This window comes from Octopus sinensis, linkage group LG10, assembly GCF_006345805.1.
Source record: "Octopus sinensis linkage group LG10, ASM634580v1, whole genome shotgun sequence".
NCBI classification, from domain to species: Eukaryota; Metazoa; Mollusca; class Cephalopoda; order Octopoda; family Octopodidae; genus Octopus; species Octopus sinensis.
The window spans coordinates 24,554,386-24,574,170 of NC_043006.1; the positions used below are offsets into that span (position 1 = coordinate 24,554,386).

Consider the following 19,785-nt stretch of genomic DNA (forward strand, 5'->3'; position numbering starts at 1 on the left):
GATTCATTGTGAAAGTGTTGACAATTTATCGCTGCCATGATAACTGACATCATTTCTTCTCTAAGTATAACCATGAAAGCTGAATCAGAGAGGAGTTACAACTAGTTAAAATCTCTAAGCAGTTCAAATGCACGAATCTCTGATATCCAAGTGGCTAAAAGGTGTCAATAGAAGGGCACCCATGAGTTATGATCTGGATGCAGACTAGCCACCTTAGAATGTAATAAGTTAAGAGCCAAAACACTTGCCTGAAGTGGGTTTCTTCTCTGAATATCTTCTGCTGTGTAGTTCTGAGAATTTCTTACCACTATATAGAAGCACTAAATTCAAAGAATACTCAAAACACATATGTATGTGTGTGCACTCATGTCCATGCATACTTGTGGATGCAGACACCAAAGTCCAACTTCTGTTTATAATTGTGAACAATAGAAACAAATTTTTTAATATGACTCACTCTCTGAACTTTTCATATAGCAACTCATTGCTTAATGTCATACTTGCTTGAAGAGGAAATCCTCAAAAGGCTGGCATTCAACTTCAGCCATATTTTGTTCTGGTATTAAAAGCAGCTCACCCATGTATATGACTACTGGATGACAAAGGATACCCTGAAACTTAGAATACAATTTGTAAAGTAATGATATATATGATAGAAGCACTAGATTCATCTCATTACATTAATATAGGCTTAAGATGATAGAGTTGTGAAAGTATTAGTATGCTCAAGCCTCCTGCACTCTGAGTTCAAACCCAGCCAAAGTCAATGTTGTTGCAATCTGTCTGGAATTAATAAATAAAAGGGCATGGAAGAAGGTACCTTGTGGTATTTGCTGCAGCTCTTTGCATTTTGAGTTCAAATCCTGCCATGGCCTACTTGGGTTCCTTTAGTGCAATCTACTCTGTTGCAAACAGTTTGAGGCTAACTTCTACCCCTCTCACTAGTCTTGGAAGCCCTATAATAGGTTATGGGTACTGTCCTTTCCCCCCCTTTAACCCCCCTCCTCCGTTCAACAAAAGGAAGTTTCACAGTAAACACACATCCAGCCCATATCGTTATTGTGTTTAATAGAAAGAAAAACATCTCCTCAGTTAAATTTGCAAACAATACTATGTAGCTGGAAACATCACCAACCGAGTCAACAATAACATGCCAAGAGAGATTAAAGAAGACCTGGCCAAAGGTAGTCAGGTTCAACCTAAAAATATTGGATCATCTCAGAGAAGAAATAATTTGGGAAGACTGGATTGCAAACCTACATATCTCATGCCAGAATGGGTTGAAATAAATAATCATATTGATTTTAAAAAATCTGATGATTGGGAATCCAAGTTAAACTATTTCCATGAATGAATATTTTTCTTAAAATACAAAGTGATTACAATGGTATAATGTGTTTGTAAACACATGCATCCACATACCATAAGCAATACATTTGGTCTCTTTTCCCAATTCCAACATAAATGCCCTCCAGTAAAAGAAAAAAAAATCCATTAAGTTAACTAAACTGGGAAACCAAAAAGCCACACATTCAAGCAAACATTAGAAGTGAAATCCAAAAGAAATTTCAAAAGATATGCAGTTCTAGAAGGATTATGAAGTTTTAAAAAGGCAAGATTCTTTTAAAAAATTCACCTGACCTTTTGGCTTTATGCAGTGGTGTTTCTTCAAAGTTTGACTTTTTGTGGTTTCTGCCAGTTTGAATAAGGAAAAAAAATCAATATTTTTAAATAAGGAAAATAAAGAATAAATAAAAAATCACAAACAAAACAATCATAATGGCAACATCAATGCTTCAAGAAAAATGGTTCAACAAAATCTATAAAAGTAAAAATGCTAAGATGGGCATATCTGTAATATATGGCAGCATGATACTAAAAACATCAAATTATTGAATTTGAGCAGAAATAACCAGAAATTAACTTGTTTTAAAACTTCTTCAGTTTATAGAAAATACTAAACTAGATAAATTCTAATGAAGTATGAAGAGCACTAATATACCACTAGAGTTGGTCACAGCGAATACATATAGAATTAGGGAAGGAGACAGGATTAACATTGCTTAATTTAATAAGATTGAAAATAGAACACTGAAGCAATTAGAGCAATAATGATATATAGGTTCATCAGCTGAGATAAAGAAATAGGGTCATCCAGAAATAATATCTGATAGGTTTATCTTGGCTTTAAAAAACAAATCCTTTAAAAAATTGGCTTCATTTTTATTCCATTCTTTAGCTATTCTTACAAGTATGTTTTCTAGCTGTCTTTTACTCTCTGATATTGACTTCTTAAATATAGTTTCTGTTTTCTCCCACTTGAATGCCAGTGTTTAAACAGCACAACCATTATATATATATATATATATATATATAAAAATGGGACTCCACATATGACATATCCCTGTAATTCACATATGCAAAACAAAAGGAATAAATAATGAAAACAAAGTCTAACGGTCATTTGCGAACATGTTTCTAGATTAGAAATATAATTTCATATCTTTCATCAGCGCAACTCTCCATAAAAATAGATACTGAACTTTACAGAAGTTCCTACCGTTAATGGTTATATTTACATGCCGAAATCTACCAGTAAATAATTGTTGGTTTTTTAAAAACCATTAAAGAAATTATTCACTCTTATTATTATTATAATAATAATAATAATAATATATATATATATATATATATATATATATTGGGTCATCCCATAAATAATGCAGTTTTTTTATACTTCTTTTATTTTTAAAAATTATGATAAAGTTCTTTTTTAATCTAAAATATACTCTCCTTCATTTTCTACAATGCTCTTCCGTCTATCTGGTAGACTTGCAAGGCCCCTCTTCCAAAATTCACTTGACCATGACGAAAAATACTCATCCAGTACTGTTCTGACCTCATTTACACAACATGTAAATCTCCACCGTTGAGATTTACTTCCTACGAAAGTTTAATATTTCTTCCATTTAGGCAACCATTCTGTTTGTTTCCTCTTTCTTGTGTATGCCTAAGTTTGACTTCTTGTGGTGTTTGAACAGGGTTTTCTAGAGCACTTCCATGGGTATCTTTTCTTTTTAATGTTTATCTAGTTTTTTAACTGGTAAATGACTTTTGTGTTCCCATTTTTCACCTCTTACTATACACATCATTTTGCCTATTCATTTTGTTACTATTCCATCTTCTCAACCCTCTCTTCCATTTTTGTATATTTTGAAAAACACCTTGGCACCGATATTAAAATACTTTGTCATATTTTTAGTGTTTCCCCTATTTGTTTTTCTTACTGGTCAACAATTGACTTTATTTTTCGAGCAAACATTAGTTCTGCAGGTGACTTACTTGAACAAGTGTTTGGGCTTTGAGATATCAATATTTTTTAACTTCCATCAAACACCTTTTGGCAATTTTCAGACCAATTCCATTTCATATCTTTTTCAGCAAATTATTCAGTAGAGCCCTAGCCTTATACATATTTGGGATATAATTTTGCTAATAATTTGCCAATCCTAAAAATACTTGTATGGTTCATATATTAGTCAGAGGTATATTTCTAATTAGGTTTGCCGTTGACAGGTCAGGTTGTCATCCATTTTTTGTCAATAATTTGTCCTAAATATCTTATTTCTGGTAAAAAAAAAAAAGTTCATACTCAAGGTAAAGCCATAATCCTTAATTTTTTCAAATACATATTTTACATGCTCTATGTGTTGATCCTTGGATTTGCTTTTAATGATTAATCATGGAATTGCAAATTCAGTCTGCTAACATTGCTTCCATAATCTGTTGAAAAATTGCAGGTTACGATTTAAACCAAATCGTAACCTGTTGTACTTATACAGTCCTTTATTTGTGTTAACTGTTAGGTATTTCAACCATTCACTGTCTGCTCTAATTTGTAGGTATGCATCAGCGATCCAATTTAGAAAATATCTTGCCACTGTTTAAACTTTGTAAAAATACCCTCCAGAGTAGGTAGTGGATAGTGGCACATTTTAAGACATTCGTTTAAACCAGTGGAAAAATCAGTGCACACTCTGATTTTATGATTCTTTTCCTTAATATACACAGTTGGTGTTGCCCATTTAGAATATTCCACTTTTTGGATAACTCCAATTTTTTCTAGTCTCTCAGGAAAAATATTTTTTATTTTTTCTTTCAATTTGTCTGACGACTCGTTTTTACAGGAGGAAAAACCATTTATATTTTTATAGAACAGATTTATGGGGAGGTCCCATAAATTAAACAATTCCATCCAGTCAGTACCAAGCAAGTTGTATTATTTAACACAAAAAGTTTTGTTTTCAAGGTTTTACCCTGAAATGTAACCTCAGTTATCATTCTGCCCCAAAAATGTAATTTTTTTCCTGAGACACCTTTCACAATGTTTAACGTTTTCTTTAATGTAGGCTTTCTAATTTTTCTCCATATGTCAGTGTTAGTAATTGTAATAAAACTGCCTGTATCTAGCAATAACATCTATTTCACATTATTAATTTTTATGGAGACAAACTTTCTTTTGTGAGCTTCACCTAGACTTTCCGTTGAGAAAACCTTCCCTGAATTTTTTTTGTTTGAGCTTTTTTCTTACTCTGCAATGTGAGCTTTTATGTCTGATTTTTTGACAGTTAAAATATTAAAAATTTTTAAATGGACAGTTATTTTTAAAGTGTAGACCTCCACACCCATGGCATGGATTTGGTCTTGATCTTTGTTTTTCATTTTCTTTATCCATTACAGGTTGACACACATGTATGTGACGTTTACAGTCTCAGTTGCCGCAAACGGTACTTTAGTGTTTGCTTTAAATACAGGTACAGCATTTTCACTTACTTGGAAATAGGCTTCCATCTTTCTACACAGACCTAAATCCTCTGATAAAACTTGCAGGAACATTTTTTTCAATTATTTTCTTCAGTTCTTCCAAAAACTTGTTTTTAGCGGAACAGCCATTTGTGCTATTGCAGTAAAGATTTATGGAGAGAACCAATCTGTGCCAGATTGATTGTATTATCCACAACAAATAAATTTTGCTTTGCGTGTCTCTCCTTGAAATGTGACATCAATACATGCTTTGCCCATGAAATGTAATTTATCGCCTGTAACACGACACAGTATTTTCACTGTTTTATGTAATCTCGGTTTACCAATTTTTTTTCCAAGTATCCTCTTTTATAACCGAGATGTCACTACTTGTATCTAACTGTAATTTGGTATTCACATCATTTATTTTTATGTCCACAAATGTTCTTGTTTTTCTGTCGCAATCACTCTCTGCTGAAAATACCTTAGAACTTTTTGAGTTTGAGTCTTGTAGTCTTGTTCTACAATGAGAACTCCTGTGCCCCAGCTTCTGACAACTATAGCACTTTTTGGTTTTAAACAGACAATCATTTTTGTAATGTAAGCCTCCACAACCATAACATGGATTGGGACCTGGCACTTCTTTTTTTTATTATGCTTTCCAGGATGACACATTTGAATTTTTGCAGGCTTTATCTTGTATTTTTTTCACATCATGTTTAAGATTTACCATAGTTTGACAATCTTCTGTCATGGTGTGTAGAGATAAATCCTGGTTCACATGCTCCATTTTCAAGAGAATCCTTGCTCGAATTTCTCAGGTGCTATGAGTCTTTGCACAAAGATAAATGATTTGAACATATCCTAGAGTTTGAAATTTTCACACATATGATTGACTACTCCAGTGTAAGTGATAAAATCCTCCTCCTCATTTTTTGTTAAGTTCCAATATTCCATTCTGGTGTTGAATAATGAACTTCTATCACAAAAAATTTTTAAAGCAGTTCCACAGTTTCTTGGAAACCAATCTCACAAAACTTTTTGGGGCAGAATAAAGTTACAGTAACGCTCATGTTTGGCAGGAGCTATATTGCATAGTAAAAGCCTTACTTTCTGCTGTCTTGTATTTCCTTGTATGAGAAACGTAATATTCTCCTCCAGATTATACATAAACTCAGAAACTGTGTTAGCCACACCATCAAATATAAACAAGCTTACTGGATTTTCAGACTTCGCCAACTGTAACTTAATTAATTGTTGTCGTTGTTATATTATTTGGTTTTGCAACCTTTGTAGTTGTTCTTGTTGCTTCTCTAGAAGCTGTACTACTGCAGCTAATAGGTTTTCCATGACAGAAATTATCAAATAACCAATTTGAGTTTCCTCACAGATGTTATATCCTTAGGAACAAACAAATACACTGCGATAGTGTAATAACAATAAAATCGAAACAAATGGTAGTAACCACACGGAACATAACAGCAATCTTTTAAGAACCAACTATCCAACACACTAACTCGAACTGTAAACTTTGAACTATTAACACACAAACTTTGGAACTAGCATGAACTACCTCACTTACTCAGACCACTACTATTTATATGTAGTAGTCCAATCCATTCTCACAAGGGAGCATCATACTCTCACACAAGTTTCCTTGAACATTTTCTAACCTAGGATGAGTGCTGGGTTTATTACTTTGAGCCAGAGACAAAGAGACAATCCATGTAATGGAAACACCCCTCCTACCTGCTCCAAAGAAGGCTACGGTCATTTCATCTGCAGGGAAGGTGACAGCCTCAGTCTGTTGGGTTCCGAAAGGCATTGTGTTTATTGACTACGCTCAAAAGGGCCAGGAAAGTGCTATACCTACCTGCTGGGGCAGTTACAAGAAGCTATCAAGACCAAATGCCCAAGAAAACTGATGAAAGGGGATCTTGTTTCATGAGGACAACACTCAGGCACACAAGTCCTTGGTTTTAAAGGCTACTGTGTGTGATTGTGGCTTTGAATTGGTTAATTACCCTCCTATCCCCCTGATGTAGCCCCATCTGACTATCATCTATTCCCCAACATGAAAAAACTCTTGACTGGGAACCAGTGTCTCAGTAATGATGTCATATCTAACGTTGATGACCTTTGTGACTAACAGGATAGAAGCTCTGTCACTAATGTGATCCAAGTATTGCAACACTGGTAGAAGAAGTGTATGAACCACAAGGGGGATTATGTTGAAAAATAAATTTCATTTGGTCGCATTCCATTAAAGTATTTAAAGAATTTTTCAGCTGACCCTTGTATATGGTTGACCTAAAACTCTATTATATACAGTGAAAGTATTCAGTGATGACATCAGGATGGAGTTTGGTCTTGATAGATGTGCCTTAGTCACTTTCCAGAAAGGGAAATTGAAGATCACAAATTCAGATGTGTTAGATGTTGACAATTATAAAAGAACTTGAGCAGGAACAAACTTATAAATACCTAGGGCGAAAAAAAAGTCTGACATTTAGCATGTAATCATGAAAGAGAAGATCATGAAGGAATGTCATAGGAGAGTTCAAACAGTTCTGAAATCTGAGCTAAATGCACATACCAAGATGTTATCCATAAATTCCTTAGCAGTTCCAGTTGTTACTAAGTGATTCAAAGTGATGAACTGGACTATCAGTGAAATAAAGAAAATTGACAGAAAAATATGTAAGCTGCTGAGTTAATAAGATACACCGCCCAAAGGCACTCATGGATTATCTTTACCTTCCTAGGTCATGGCTTAATCCACTTTGAACTTTCTCATAAAATCACCACAACTGGACTGGTCAGATACCTTGAAACAATTAATAACTGGATGCTAACACTTGTTGAAAATCACAACAGCTTCATACTGTCTTGAAGGAAAGCAAAACATTTGCTACTGGTTTCATGTCTGATACCAAGGCTGAACAGCCAGAGGGAAGTGCGGCAACTGTTGTTGCAAAGAAGGTGAAATTAAAGGCAAAGAAAAAAGTGTGTGAACAATTGGCTGGTAAATAGGAGCATAAACCTCTGTATAGCAAATATGTGGCCCATAGCAACATATGTTGAACAGATATGAAGCTTAGGATTAAAGGTAGTGAGTGAAGGCTTCTTCTTAGCTGTTCAAAATCAAAGCTTATTGACCCAGAACTACCAAGCCAGTGTGATGAAAACTGGAGTAGTTCTAAAGTGTAGATTCTGCAACAATGAGATTAAAACAGTAGATCTCTGGATATAAAGTTTTAGTACCTGTAGAGTGTAAATCAAGACATGACAGAGCTGGCCAATATTTACACTGGTTAATATGTCAGCATTATAATGCATCAAGCTGACTGAATTATTACCACATCAAAATAAATGCTTTGCAGTATTTCTTCAGACTTTATGTTCTGAGTTCAAATACTGCCACGGTCAACTTTGCCTTTCATCCTTTTAGGGTCAATAAAATAAGTAACACTTGAACACTGGGGCTAATGTAATCAACTTAACCTACTCCTCTGAAATTGCTGGCCTTGTGCCAACATTTGAAACTGATATATCGATATTAAAAAAATCAAAACTGTTGACAAGTGGTATTAGCAGCACTCTGAGGATGTAACTGAGGGAGAAAATTTAACTCTTTGGGAGTTTCCAGTACATATAGACAGAAGCATCAAAGTTAATAAACTGGGTATTGTTGTAAAAGACCAAAATAATAAATAAAGTTTGTTTACTGATCAATATGAGTTTTCCTTGTGATCATAATATGTTGGCAAAAGAATTTGACAAGCTCAAAAAATATAAAGATTTGCTCACTGAAATCGAAATAATGTCACAAGGCAGTTGTAATACCTATTTCTTTACTACCCACAAGGGGCTAAACACAGAGGAGACAAACGGATTAAGTCGATTATATCGACACCAGTGCGTAACTGGTACTTAATTTATCGACCCTGAAAGGATGAAAGGCAAAGTTGACCTCGGTGCAATTTGAACTCAGAACGTAACGACAGACGAAATGACGTGCTAACGTTCTGCCAGCTTGCTGTGATTGTAGGAGCACTTGGAATGATTAAAAAAAAAGAATAGAATGGAAAATAGTTTGAAAATGATCCCTGGCTTAATAACCCTACAAAAATTACAAAAGATTATTTTAACAGGTATGTCGTACATATTGAGGAGAGCATTGTCGCTGTGAGAACAATTAGCACCCATGTATTTTTTTTGTTTTTGCATAACTTCAAGTCTATTGATATACTAAACTGCCTGTGACCCGTTGGGTCACCAGAGTTTTGTTTCATGGGCTTTTTTTCATTTCCATGGTACTTTGCATGCTTTCAATGAATGTAACATCGAAATCACACATAAACAGCTCACTTTCCCAGAAGAGGAAAGATTTGGCTGCTATTTCTAGAACACCCTGCTACCACGTAACAACTATTTGTGATAAAGGACTTGAAATACCTGTTACGTGGTAAGAGAGCGTTCTTGAAATAGCAGCCAAATCTTTGGAGGTGAGACAAGTTAAATGCACTCAAAAGAAACCTATGGATAAAAACTATTTCACACCAAGGTTATGAACAAGTCTTTTATGAAATATTCCATGTGTCTAATGGAAAGGTTAGAGTTTCTTCCCTTTCAGGGTTAAGTCATTTTCAGAGTATTTTCCCATTATGCAACATTTTGGGTATTTATACCCCAAAATCCCAAATATCTCAACAACCACTGGTCCGATTTATGCAAAACTTGTTTTATTCTGTTTGTATTCACATTTCAGGGGCACTTTACTTTCAAAGTACTTTCCTATTATGCACTATTTTGGCCACGTAACATTGCAAGCAAGCAAGATTGAACTTCATTTTGAATGTATTATAGATGCAGGTGAGCTTCTTTGCCCTATAAGTCAGGAAGACACTTGACAAGAAATGGAAACAAAATCAAACGAAAAATTAAATAATGATGATGATGGTGTTTTCAAATTTTGACACAAGGCCAACAAGTTTGGGGGAGGGCATAAGTAGATTACATCGACTCCAGTGTCAACTAGTATTTATTTTATCGACCACCAAAAGGGATGAAAGGCAAAGTGAACCTTGGCAGAATTTGAACTCAGAATGTAAAAATGGACAAAATGTCACTAAGCATTTTGTTTGGCATGTTAATGATTCTGCTAGCTCACCAAAGGGTCATGCACAATTTATTTTGAAATGAAGTCACTATGTCATGTACAGATGGATATGATGCATGTGCCTGGCGTACCCTTTTGAGACGGGTAGTCATGATGGGTATACTGGGCTTTGTATTTGTACCCCAGTGTCACTTTGATGCCATCCATTGCTCTCTCTCAATAATAATAATAATAATAATAATAATAATCATAATCATAATTCTTTCAAATTCTGAGGGCATGGGACAAGTTGATTACATAAACTCCAATCCTTGACTGGTACTTTACTTTATCACCCCTGGAAGGATGAAAATGAAGTTGACAAAGGTGGTATTTGAACCCAAAATAGAAAGTATCAGGAAAAACACAAGAGATTTTGTCTGACACTAAATATTCTGTCATTTCACTATTGGTCTCTTTTGAAAAATAACAATAATTGACTTCAACTAAGTGGGTACAGTTGTGTGGTTAAGAAGTTTGCTTTACAATTACATAGTTAGTGGTTCAGTTCCCCTTCATAACACTTTGAACTCTCTTCTACCCTAGGGTGGTTTGCATTATACCTTATAAGTAATCTATCTATCTACCTAGGTCGTCCCTCAGGACGCCCCTAAGCAATGCTCATAGTAAATGTGTGTATGTGTGTGTGTGTTTTGTAAGATAAGAGGGTAATGCTGGATAGGTAAGGAGTAAGATGAAATAAAATAAAATAAAATAGAATACAATAAAATAAATAGGATAAGATACAATAAAATGGGGAAATGAAAGAGAATAAAAATAAGTAAAATGATAAAGAATACAATAAAGGTAGTAGAGTACAAGGAGGTTTAATTTTCTGTAATAGGTCAGTGGATATAATTTGTTTTTTTAAAGATCACAGATATAAAAGTTTTAAAAGCTGTAAAGGTTTTTTAAATTTTTCAAGTTTTGAAAGTTTAAGGATGTGTAAAATGCTTGCAGATATAGAAGTAGGTATAAATTTAAAAAGGTAGATTGATTGATAGACAGATGGGGGAGGTGTGTGTGTGTGTGTGTTGTATCTAAGAGGATACAGGCCACAATTTATAGAGAAAATCTATGAAATGCTAAGCAGATAAGCATAAGGACACCAGGAGAGGACCAGTCAATATCGAAGACCTCAGAGCTGCCTACTATCAAATCATGGCACCATATGGACACACAGTAGCAGAATCAGTACTGCAAACGACCTACAAACAGTGACAACAGCAACAACCACAGTGACAACACAACTACTACAATAGCAATCACAGGGAGAACAACAGCAAAAGTGTTGACAGCGATAGCAATGACAAAAATTGAAATACCACCAGAGAGACTGGAACCATAAACAACCAAAGGAGTAGCTGCATTAATGATCCACACAAAAAGAACAACAGAGAGAAGATCAACAGAAAGAAGAATAAACACTGGGTCTACATTGGCTTGCCCTACTGTGTATGGAGAGACAGTGGAGAAAGAGCTTAAAAAAACAGCCTTAGGAGATCTGGCTTCCATGTCAGAATTCCAAGACAGGGCCACAAGCTCAAACACCAACCACACATAAGATGCATGCTGCCTAGGCCAATGTCCAATCTGAACCAACGAACAGGGCCCAGCCATGTTTTGAATCCAACATGGTTTACCTTATGATGCTTTCCTGCAAAGAAGCACACATTGGATCAACCAGGCGGAACCTTCACCTTAGAGTCAAGAAACATTTGTACAAGGCCACACTGCGATAGAATTTCACATCCTGCATACTAGTGAGGAATGCAATTAGCCTCAGAATAACAGAGGCACACTTTGTTAGGGAGCAAGCTGGATGTAGAAAAACACTGCTGCCAGGATCTTTAATCGTCAAAGAGCAGAAAATATGAATTTAAAAGACAAAAGTTTGATGAAAAACCCTATGTTTCAAGGCGTGAACTAAATAAGCTACAACACCCAGCAACAAGGCTCACTCCAGCCACATGCCATATGCAGGGTAAAACTATCCTTCTATCTACCTACTGAACTATTTAGTAATCCACATATCAGTATCTCTACCTATCAAACTATCTATCTACTACATATGTGGGAAACTCTGTCTGTGGGTGTGTTTGTTTGTGGAATTGTTAGCTAACTCCTCCTAAATCGTTTTATCAATTTTGATGAAACTTGACACATGAGTAGAACTCATGTCTGGAAACCTCATGGTATACTCAGATTGTTGAAAAAGTTTGATAATAGGGTCCCTGGAATGGATCCTTATATATAACTAATATATATAATTTTAACAGCCAAGGGAAATAACCCATTTACTTTCCTATATTATTTGGTATAAATCAAATTGAGTATGCTTATTTCTTAGTATTTGAACTGTTAAAGTTATTTTCGTAATTTATCCAGTACACCTTTAAATAAGTAAATAGTATTTTCCTAAACAATAAATCCACTTATTTAGGTTAGTGACTTATTCACAAATGTACCATGAATGACAATGCCTTTCATGTCACTTCAGCCAATTGACACGCGCTGCATGAAGAACTGTTCTGCTTTTAGACAAATGCATTGTCAACACAAAGGTCACACCCTATTTACATGTAGGAACACCTTCTCAAAATCTATCTGTAGATCTTGAAAATGCCCAGCGTGTATATTTCACAGAAGACAATGCTTGAAACGTAGTTCTGAATCCATGAGGAACCACTTTGACAGCTTTCTTCAAATTATGCCAATGTAATTTGTTTGCCTGAAAATTGTTGTATGTAGAAGTCCCCATGTACTATACCTGGGCACACAATAGATGGAACAGACACAAGTAAGGCACACACTGAGAAGAAGATGCTATCTTCAGAAGTGGGGCCATCAAGAGGGTGTACACTAATCAGTAGGAGTGCTATTTTCTGCATCTACTACTACACACTGTCAGAGGTCCTACATCATTCACAGCCTTTCAAAGACACAATGGGAAGTCTGCATGACCTATAGAGAAGCCTGTGGCAAACAGGGACTACTGGAGGATGGTGCTCACTGGGACCAGACACAGGAGGAAGCAGCAGTCAGCATAACACTAAGTCAGCTGCGCCAGCTATTTTGTCATGTTGACGATATATGGTTTGCGTGCCTCACAAGCTTTGGGCAATTCACAAAACCAGCATGGCAGAGGACATCTAGAAAGAATTCAAAGGAAAACCTCAGCAGAAATTGCCAAGTTCAATAACACCATTTACTTGACCTGGACACCCAAGTGCAAGGAGGTCAAGGCAATTCCACATTTGGTTATTATATAACTGACTTCACAATTTGGGTATTCATAACTTATTGAGAATTCTTAAAAACAAGATCCTGTAAATGCACAAAATCCGTTTTAAGAGCTACATACTTTGTTATTGGATTAGCAAAACAATTATGAGAACAGAACCAAGGGATAAGCCCTGCTTTTCCCGGGTACATCAGCTAATCTATATGTGTGTGTGTGTGGTGTGTGTGTGTGTGTGTGTATATATATATATATATTATATATATATATATATATATATTCCAATCAATCTATCCATATGTTTGTCTATCTAGCTCCTGACCCATTTATTTGTCTATCCATCGAGCTACCTATCTACTTTTATAGCTATTTTTGAAGATAAGTCTAACCAAAGTCAGTATATGAAAATAACTGTTACAATGATAATGACAATAATAGCTATTGTGCATAAATATATCTGTGTGGAAAAGACTTTTGCTTTGCAATCAGCTGGTTCTAATTTTGATCCCTCTACCTTGGAAAAGCCTCTTCTGCAGCAATTTTTGATACACTAATACTTTGAGAGTGGAATTTAGTAGACAGAACTTGTGTGTGTGTGTATTCGGGCACGTGCACATATGTTAAATTTCTTGATGAAAATGAGTGGGGAAAAATTGGCGCTCTTCAACTGTGGAAGCTTGCCAAATTTCTTCTGAATTAAATTAGACGTTCCCTTGTTTCTCTTGCCACTTGAAATGCAGACACCCAGTGAAACAGTCATTGGAAACTGTAACTAATGACATTATTGGTAACAAATTATAATATAAAATGCAACAACATGAGTTTTCCAGGAGTGGCCAATAGCAGCAGCTATATAACAGCAATACAAAAGTAGTTTCAAAGTCAAGAGAAGAATGGTTTTAAACTGAGTTTTATTTGCGTATTATTGTTATAAAAAATATTATCTAATGAGTTACAATAACTTCGTAACTTCTCTAGTTTTTTTAATCGCTCCTCATTTTCATATTTATTTAACATGTATTACTAATATGCTAATGCTCTTAAGTTAAAAAAACTTCATAACTTGTAATTCGTTACTTTCTCTAATAACTTCAAGAATTGTATCCCTTTAAATACTTGACATAATTCTCATGTGTTTTTATTGTTCTTTGCTTCACTATTGCCCTTTGCTGCTACTTCGATTTTCTTGTGGTGAAGCTAGCCATTTCTTGTTTGCGATGCACCTGCCCTTTCCTGCCCCACCACCAACACTGAAAATCCCTTCTCTCCTCTTATACAGGTAAGCTCTTCACTTATACTGATAACTCCCACAGAGCTCTACCTCACATCTGCACCAGAAGACCTACATCTCTCCGTCCCTCCTTTCCAAACCATCTTCTCTCTCTCATTCTCTATCTCTCTTTATATATAGAATGGACTAATCTAACCAAATATCAGCCCATTTACTTACTTAATTTAGCATTGGTATATTTATATCTATATTTGCAGCAGCAGTAATACTTATATTTACAATGCTTACCTTACTCTCACCCTCAGTAGGGGCAAGGATTTTAGCATGCTTGAATGACAATAGGTTAAAAATGAGAACAACTGTTGTGATATGTCTGTTATCAAACGATCATGGAAATCTTTTCAGGTGCTGAATAACATCTCTCTTTCCCATGTTCCCTCCCACATGTCTTTCCAACTTTTCATATTTGGCACTGTAAATGTTGGCACATTGACATGTAGGTCTAACAAGATTGTAGAGATGCTTGAATGGAGGTATTTTGGTGTATGTTGCATTCAAGAGGTAAGGTGGAGAGGAGCTTCAGTCGGATTCCTCACAGCTAAGAAACATAGGTACAAAATCTTCTGGGAAGGTAACAGTGAGGGACTAGGTGGTGTGGGCAGAGAAATGGGTAGAAAAGGTCATAGAGGTAGTCAGAGTGTGCAACAATATGCTTAAGCTCAGGCTAGATGTGCAGAATACAAGCTGCTGAGTTAATAAGATACACCACCCAAAGGCAGACATGGATTATCTTTACCTTCCTAGAGCCCAAGGAGGTCATGGCTTAATCCATTTTGAACTTTCTTATAAAATCACCACAACTGGACTGGTCAAATACCTTGAAACAACTAATAACTGGATGCTAACACTTGTTCAAAATCACAACAGCTTCATACTGTCTTGAAGGAAAGCAAAACATTTGCTACTGACTTCATGTTTGATACCAAGGCTGAACAGCCAGAGGGAAGTGCGGCAACTGTTGTTGCAAAGAAGGTGAAATTAAAGGCAAAGAAAAAAGTGCATGAACAATTGGCTGGTAAATGGGAACATAAACCTCTGTATAGCAAATATGTGGCCCATAGCAACATATGTTGAACAGATATGAAGCTCAGGACTAAAGGTAGAGAGTGAAGGCTTCTTCTTAGCTGTTCAAAATCAAAGCTTATTGACCCAGAACTACCAAGCCAGTGTGATGAAAACTGGAGTAGTTCTAAAGTGTAGATTCTGCAACAATGAGATTAAAACAGTAGATCTCTGGATATAAAGTTTTAGTACCTGTAGAGTGTAAATCAAGACATGTCATAGCTGGCCAATATTTACACTGGTTAATATGTCAGCATTATAATGCATCAAGCTGGCTGAATTATTACCACATCAAAATAAATGCTTTGCAGTATCTCTTCAGACTTTATGTTCTGAGTTCAAATACTGCCACGGTCAACTTTGCCTTTCATCCTTTTAGGGTCAATAAAATAAGTAACACTTGAACACTGGGGCTAATGTAATCAGCAAGCATGTCGGACGGCAGATTGGTATCTTCCATAGTGTAAATGGGGGCCATGGAATTGGTTCCTGAAATGAAGCGGGAACAAGGCTACTGGAGTTTTATGATGCAAATAACCTTTTGATCAGCAACACAGCCAGCCACCTAATAACCTATCAATCACATGACTCTGCAGGCCAGATCGATTTCATTCTCACCAGACAGCAGGAAGCATGGGTTATGACAGCTGAGGACATACGTAGGCTTGAAAGAAATGAAGCCAGTATGCTTCGCTGGATGTGCAATGTTAGTGTGCATGTTTGACAGAGCGTAAGCATCTTGAGAGAAAAGTTAGGCAGCATAAGAGAACTAAGATGTGGTGTGCAAGAGAGACAACTGTGCTGGTATGGTCATGTGTTGAGTATGGATGAAGACAGCTAAGGAAGTGCTAATCTCGAACTGTGGAGGGAACCTACGGTAGAGGTAGACTCAGGAAGACATAGGACAAGGTAGTGAAGCATGATCTTCAAACTTTGAGCCTCACAGAAGCAATGACTTGTGACCGATACCTTTGGCAATGTGCTGTGCTTGAGAGGAACTATCAAGTCAAGTGCACCCCAGTTGGTGGCACATAAAGAACATCTGAACGTTGGGCCTCACAAAGACAAAGTGGCTGAGCTCCTTTCAAGTATTTGGCCTCATTGAGGCAAGGTGGCTGTGTTTTTTTTTCTTTGAATGTTGGGCCTCGTGGCAAAGTGGCCTCATGGCAAAGTGGCTGAGTTCCTTTCAAATGTTGGGCCTCACTGAGGCAATAACCAAGACCTTTGGCAACATGTTGCACTTGAGAAGAAGACTCATCAAGCTGAGCAAAATCGCAGTCATGGCAGATACCAGTGTCATGCTAGTTGCACATAAACACACCCTGGTGTTACACAAATGGCACGTAAAAGTACCCATTACACTCTTGGAGAGGTTGGTATTTGGAGGTGCATCCATCCATAGAAAACCATGCCAAATCAGGCTGGAGTCTGGGGCAGCCTTCCAGCATACCAGCCCAGTTAAACCATCCAACCCATGCCAGCATGAACAACAGGCGTTAAATGAAGATGATGGTGATCTTCATTTGAATAATGATGAAAAAGGTCCCAGTTACTGAATTAAAACTTCCAAGATTTTAAGAGAAACAAAAGCAAAAGGCAGGAAGTTTAGGGATGCAATGAAAAATGCATCAACATATGAATTAAAAAAAAAGGTAAAAGAAAACAGAGACCACAATAAAAAAAATCTAATTGAATTAAAAGAGACATTAATATTGATATAAACTTATGAAGAAACATCAAGTGAAATGTTATTCACTTTTGTTAGAGAAAATTTTGTAAGTAAAATTTTGTATGATAAGCTAGTTTTGCTATAAGTTTTATTAACAAAGATTTCAGTTTACTGGTTTGTGATGCATCAGAAATGAAGATGAACAAATGGTCAATAATATTTAAATAGAATTTGGTAGAGTGAAAAGCATTAAATGTCTAAGTTGAGTTGTTAATAAGATTATAATCTTTCAGACTTTATGTTCACATTTATACCTTGTTGTAATTAGTCTGATCTCTAATCTTCTTTAGGTGTCTTATCCCTGGATACATTCACAGTACCAGACTGGATTTGAACAAAGAACAATGGTTTCTAAATTAAGAGTAATAATGCTTTTATCCACTTGGCCAGTCTGGCACTATGGACACTCCCAGTAATATGACATGATCATTATCATGATCATCATTATCATTATCATCATCATGGTGGTGATGATGATTGGAGATCAAATCAATTGAAATATGCTGAAAAAAAATTATTAAAAACATCTCCAAAACTGAGTTTAATGGACTGAAAAATTATAAATTAAAAAAAAAAAGTTTCCATGTAAACTGGTATGTCAGAAACCTCACAAGAAAGAAATATTCCTAGTTAATAAGTCCTTTAAATCCACCTACACACATAAGACTAAAAGGCATTGATATTTGTTTACAAAACATCTCAGAAAAAACAATATACCTCAGTTGGTGGAAAATTATTGATTAGAAATAAAAATGGAATTTATTTAAAAATTACCAAGTAAATTTTCAACGGCATAGGGAACAAGGAGCGATACAAAACAAACATCTGAGATTCCACTCAACTGAAAAATAGTCATTAACAAAAGACAACTCACCACACAGCAACATGCAACAGGAACTTACCTAAAAAAAAAAACCATAAAAACTATAAAAATGCTTATTCAACAAACAAAAGTAAACATATTTACATAATTTCCAGGAATAAATATGATAAAGATTACTGTAATCTTTAGAAACAAAACTTCTACAATTTCTCATTTAAAGACACAGAACCATTTATGTCATCTAAATCCAATCTGAATACAGAAGTTTTAGTTTTACCTTCTACAGAGTGCAAAACTACACTGAATTGCAAAAGAAATGTGAGACATGTGTGACTGTGAAATATATTTAAATTTCATTATGTAAGAGATAAATTTTGATAAATCTAATAAAGTCAATTTCTTGGATGCACTTTGACTACAGTCTATGGGTCGCTGTCATGTGTTCTGGTAGTGAGCGGATCCAACACATCGAGATTCTAGGGCGTGACACGTTCAATACCATATATGCCCTCTCTGAGTGTTCAAAACAGCCATACACCGTCGGGATATGGAGTGCATAAGGTGGTTCACAAAAGCTACTGGCACCTGTTCCCACACCCTAAGGTAAGCTGCCTCATTTGTTGTAACATTTGCTGCTGCAATCCTTGTTGTTGTTCTCATTGTTCCTCGAGTTGTTGTTGCTGTTTTTGCAACTCAACTATCCCAGCTAACAAGTCTCCCATATTTTAGAACTTTCTTAAGATTTTTGTTTCTTTTTTGTTGAGGTATTTAATTTTCCCTGAGAATTATGGATGATATTTTTCAGACGCAAGCACTCTCGTGGATTCCAGGGAGTGCATGGAGGGTATGGTTTTGGACCTAGAAATGAGGAGGGAACTAAACTGTGGGAGTTCTGCAATGCAAATGATCTCATGATCTGCAACACTAACTTGAATAAACCAGCCAACCATTTAACTACTTATCAGTCTGGTGAGCACGTAAGTCAGTTTGCCTACCTTTTCACCAGGCAACAAGATAGATGGATGCTTAAAAATGCAAAGTCTTTTCCAGGTTAAAAGTATACAACCCAACACAGGTTATTAGTTAGTTACTTCAGAATTAGAGCTAGAAAGATTCGGAGAAGTAAACCAATCTGGAAAAGAAGACTATGGAAGCTCAAAGACCCAGCAGAGAAAAATTTAGATATTTACTTGTGGAAGCTTCTGATGAAAGAGAGGAAGGGTTGGAGACATATAGCTTAGAGAATAACTGGAAGTTCTTGAGGGACAATCTACTGAGGGCTATGGACGAAATCTGTGGTTGGTGCAGAGTCCCAGCTAGATGAAGGGTGATATTTTAATGGAGCAAGGAGGTTGACAGTGTTATAAAAGCAAAAAGACAGGCCTGGAAAGACTGGAAAAACAGTAGAAGCAGAGAATTATATCAGGTAGCCAAAAGGCAGCTAGGCATCAGGTATATATAGCAAAAGGAGTAGCTGAAGGTAACAGAATTGCAAATGTCCTACAACATGAGGATCAGAGGCATGAGGTGTTCAGGATTGCAAAGTAGTATATCAGAGAAAATAGAGATGTGGTAGGTGAGAAATGTGTGCAAATGGATAATGGTATGCTTTCACTTAGTGACTCAGAGAAGAAAGATGCATGGAAGTGTCACTATGAAAGGTTACTGAATGTGG

At 35.9% G+C, this 19,785-nt stretch overlaps 1 protein-coding gene across 8 annotated transcripts in view; it reads right to left on the minus strand.

The window, feature by feature from the left end:
- The window catches only part of LOC115216500 (phosphatase and actin regulator 1), a 343,004-nt gene that overhangs the window by 247,261 nt on the left and 75,958 nt on the right, over window positions 1–19,785 (minus strand). For 5 of the 8 annotated variants that reach the window (XM_036506369.1, XM_036506361.1, XM_036506370.1 and 2 more), the window contains exon 2: window positions 1,642–1,692. The exons of 1 other annotated variant lie outside the window; for it this stretch is intronic. In XM_036506369.1, the coding sequence (XP_036362262.1) occupies window positions 1,642–1,692 (51 nt within the window). Of the gene's footprint in view, window positions 1–1,641; window positions 1,693–18,161; window positions 18,190–19,785 lie in introns of all 8 variants that reach the window. 2 more of the 8 variants (XM_036506363.1, XM_036506366.1) reach the window with 1 other exon arrangement.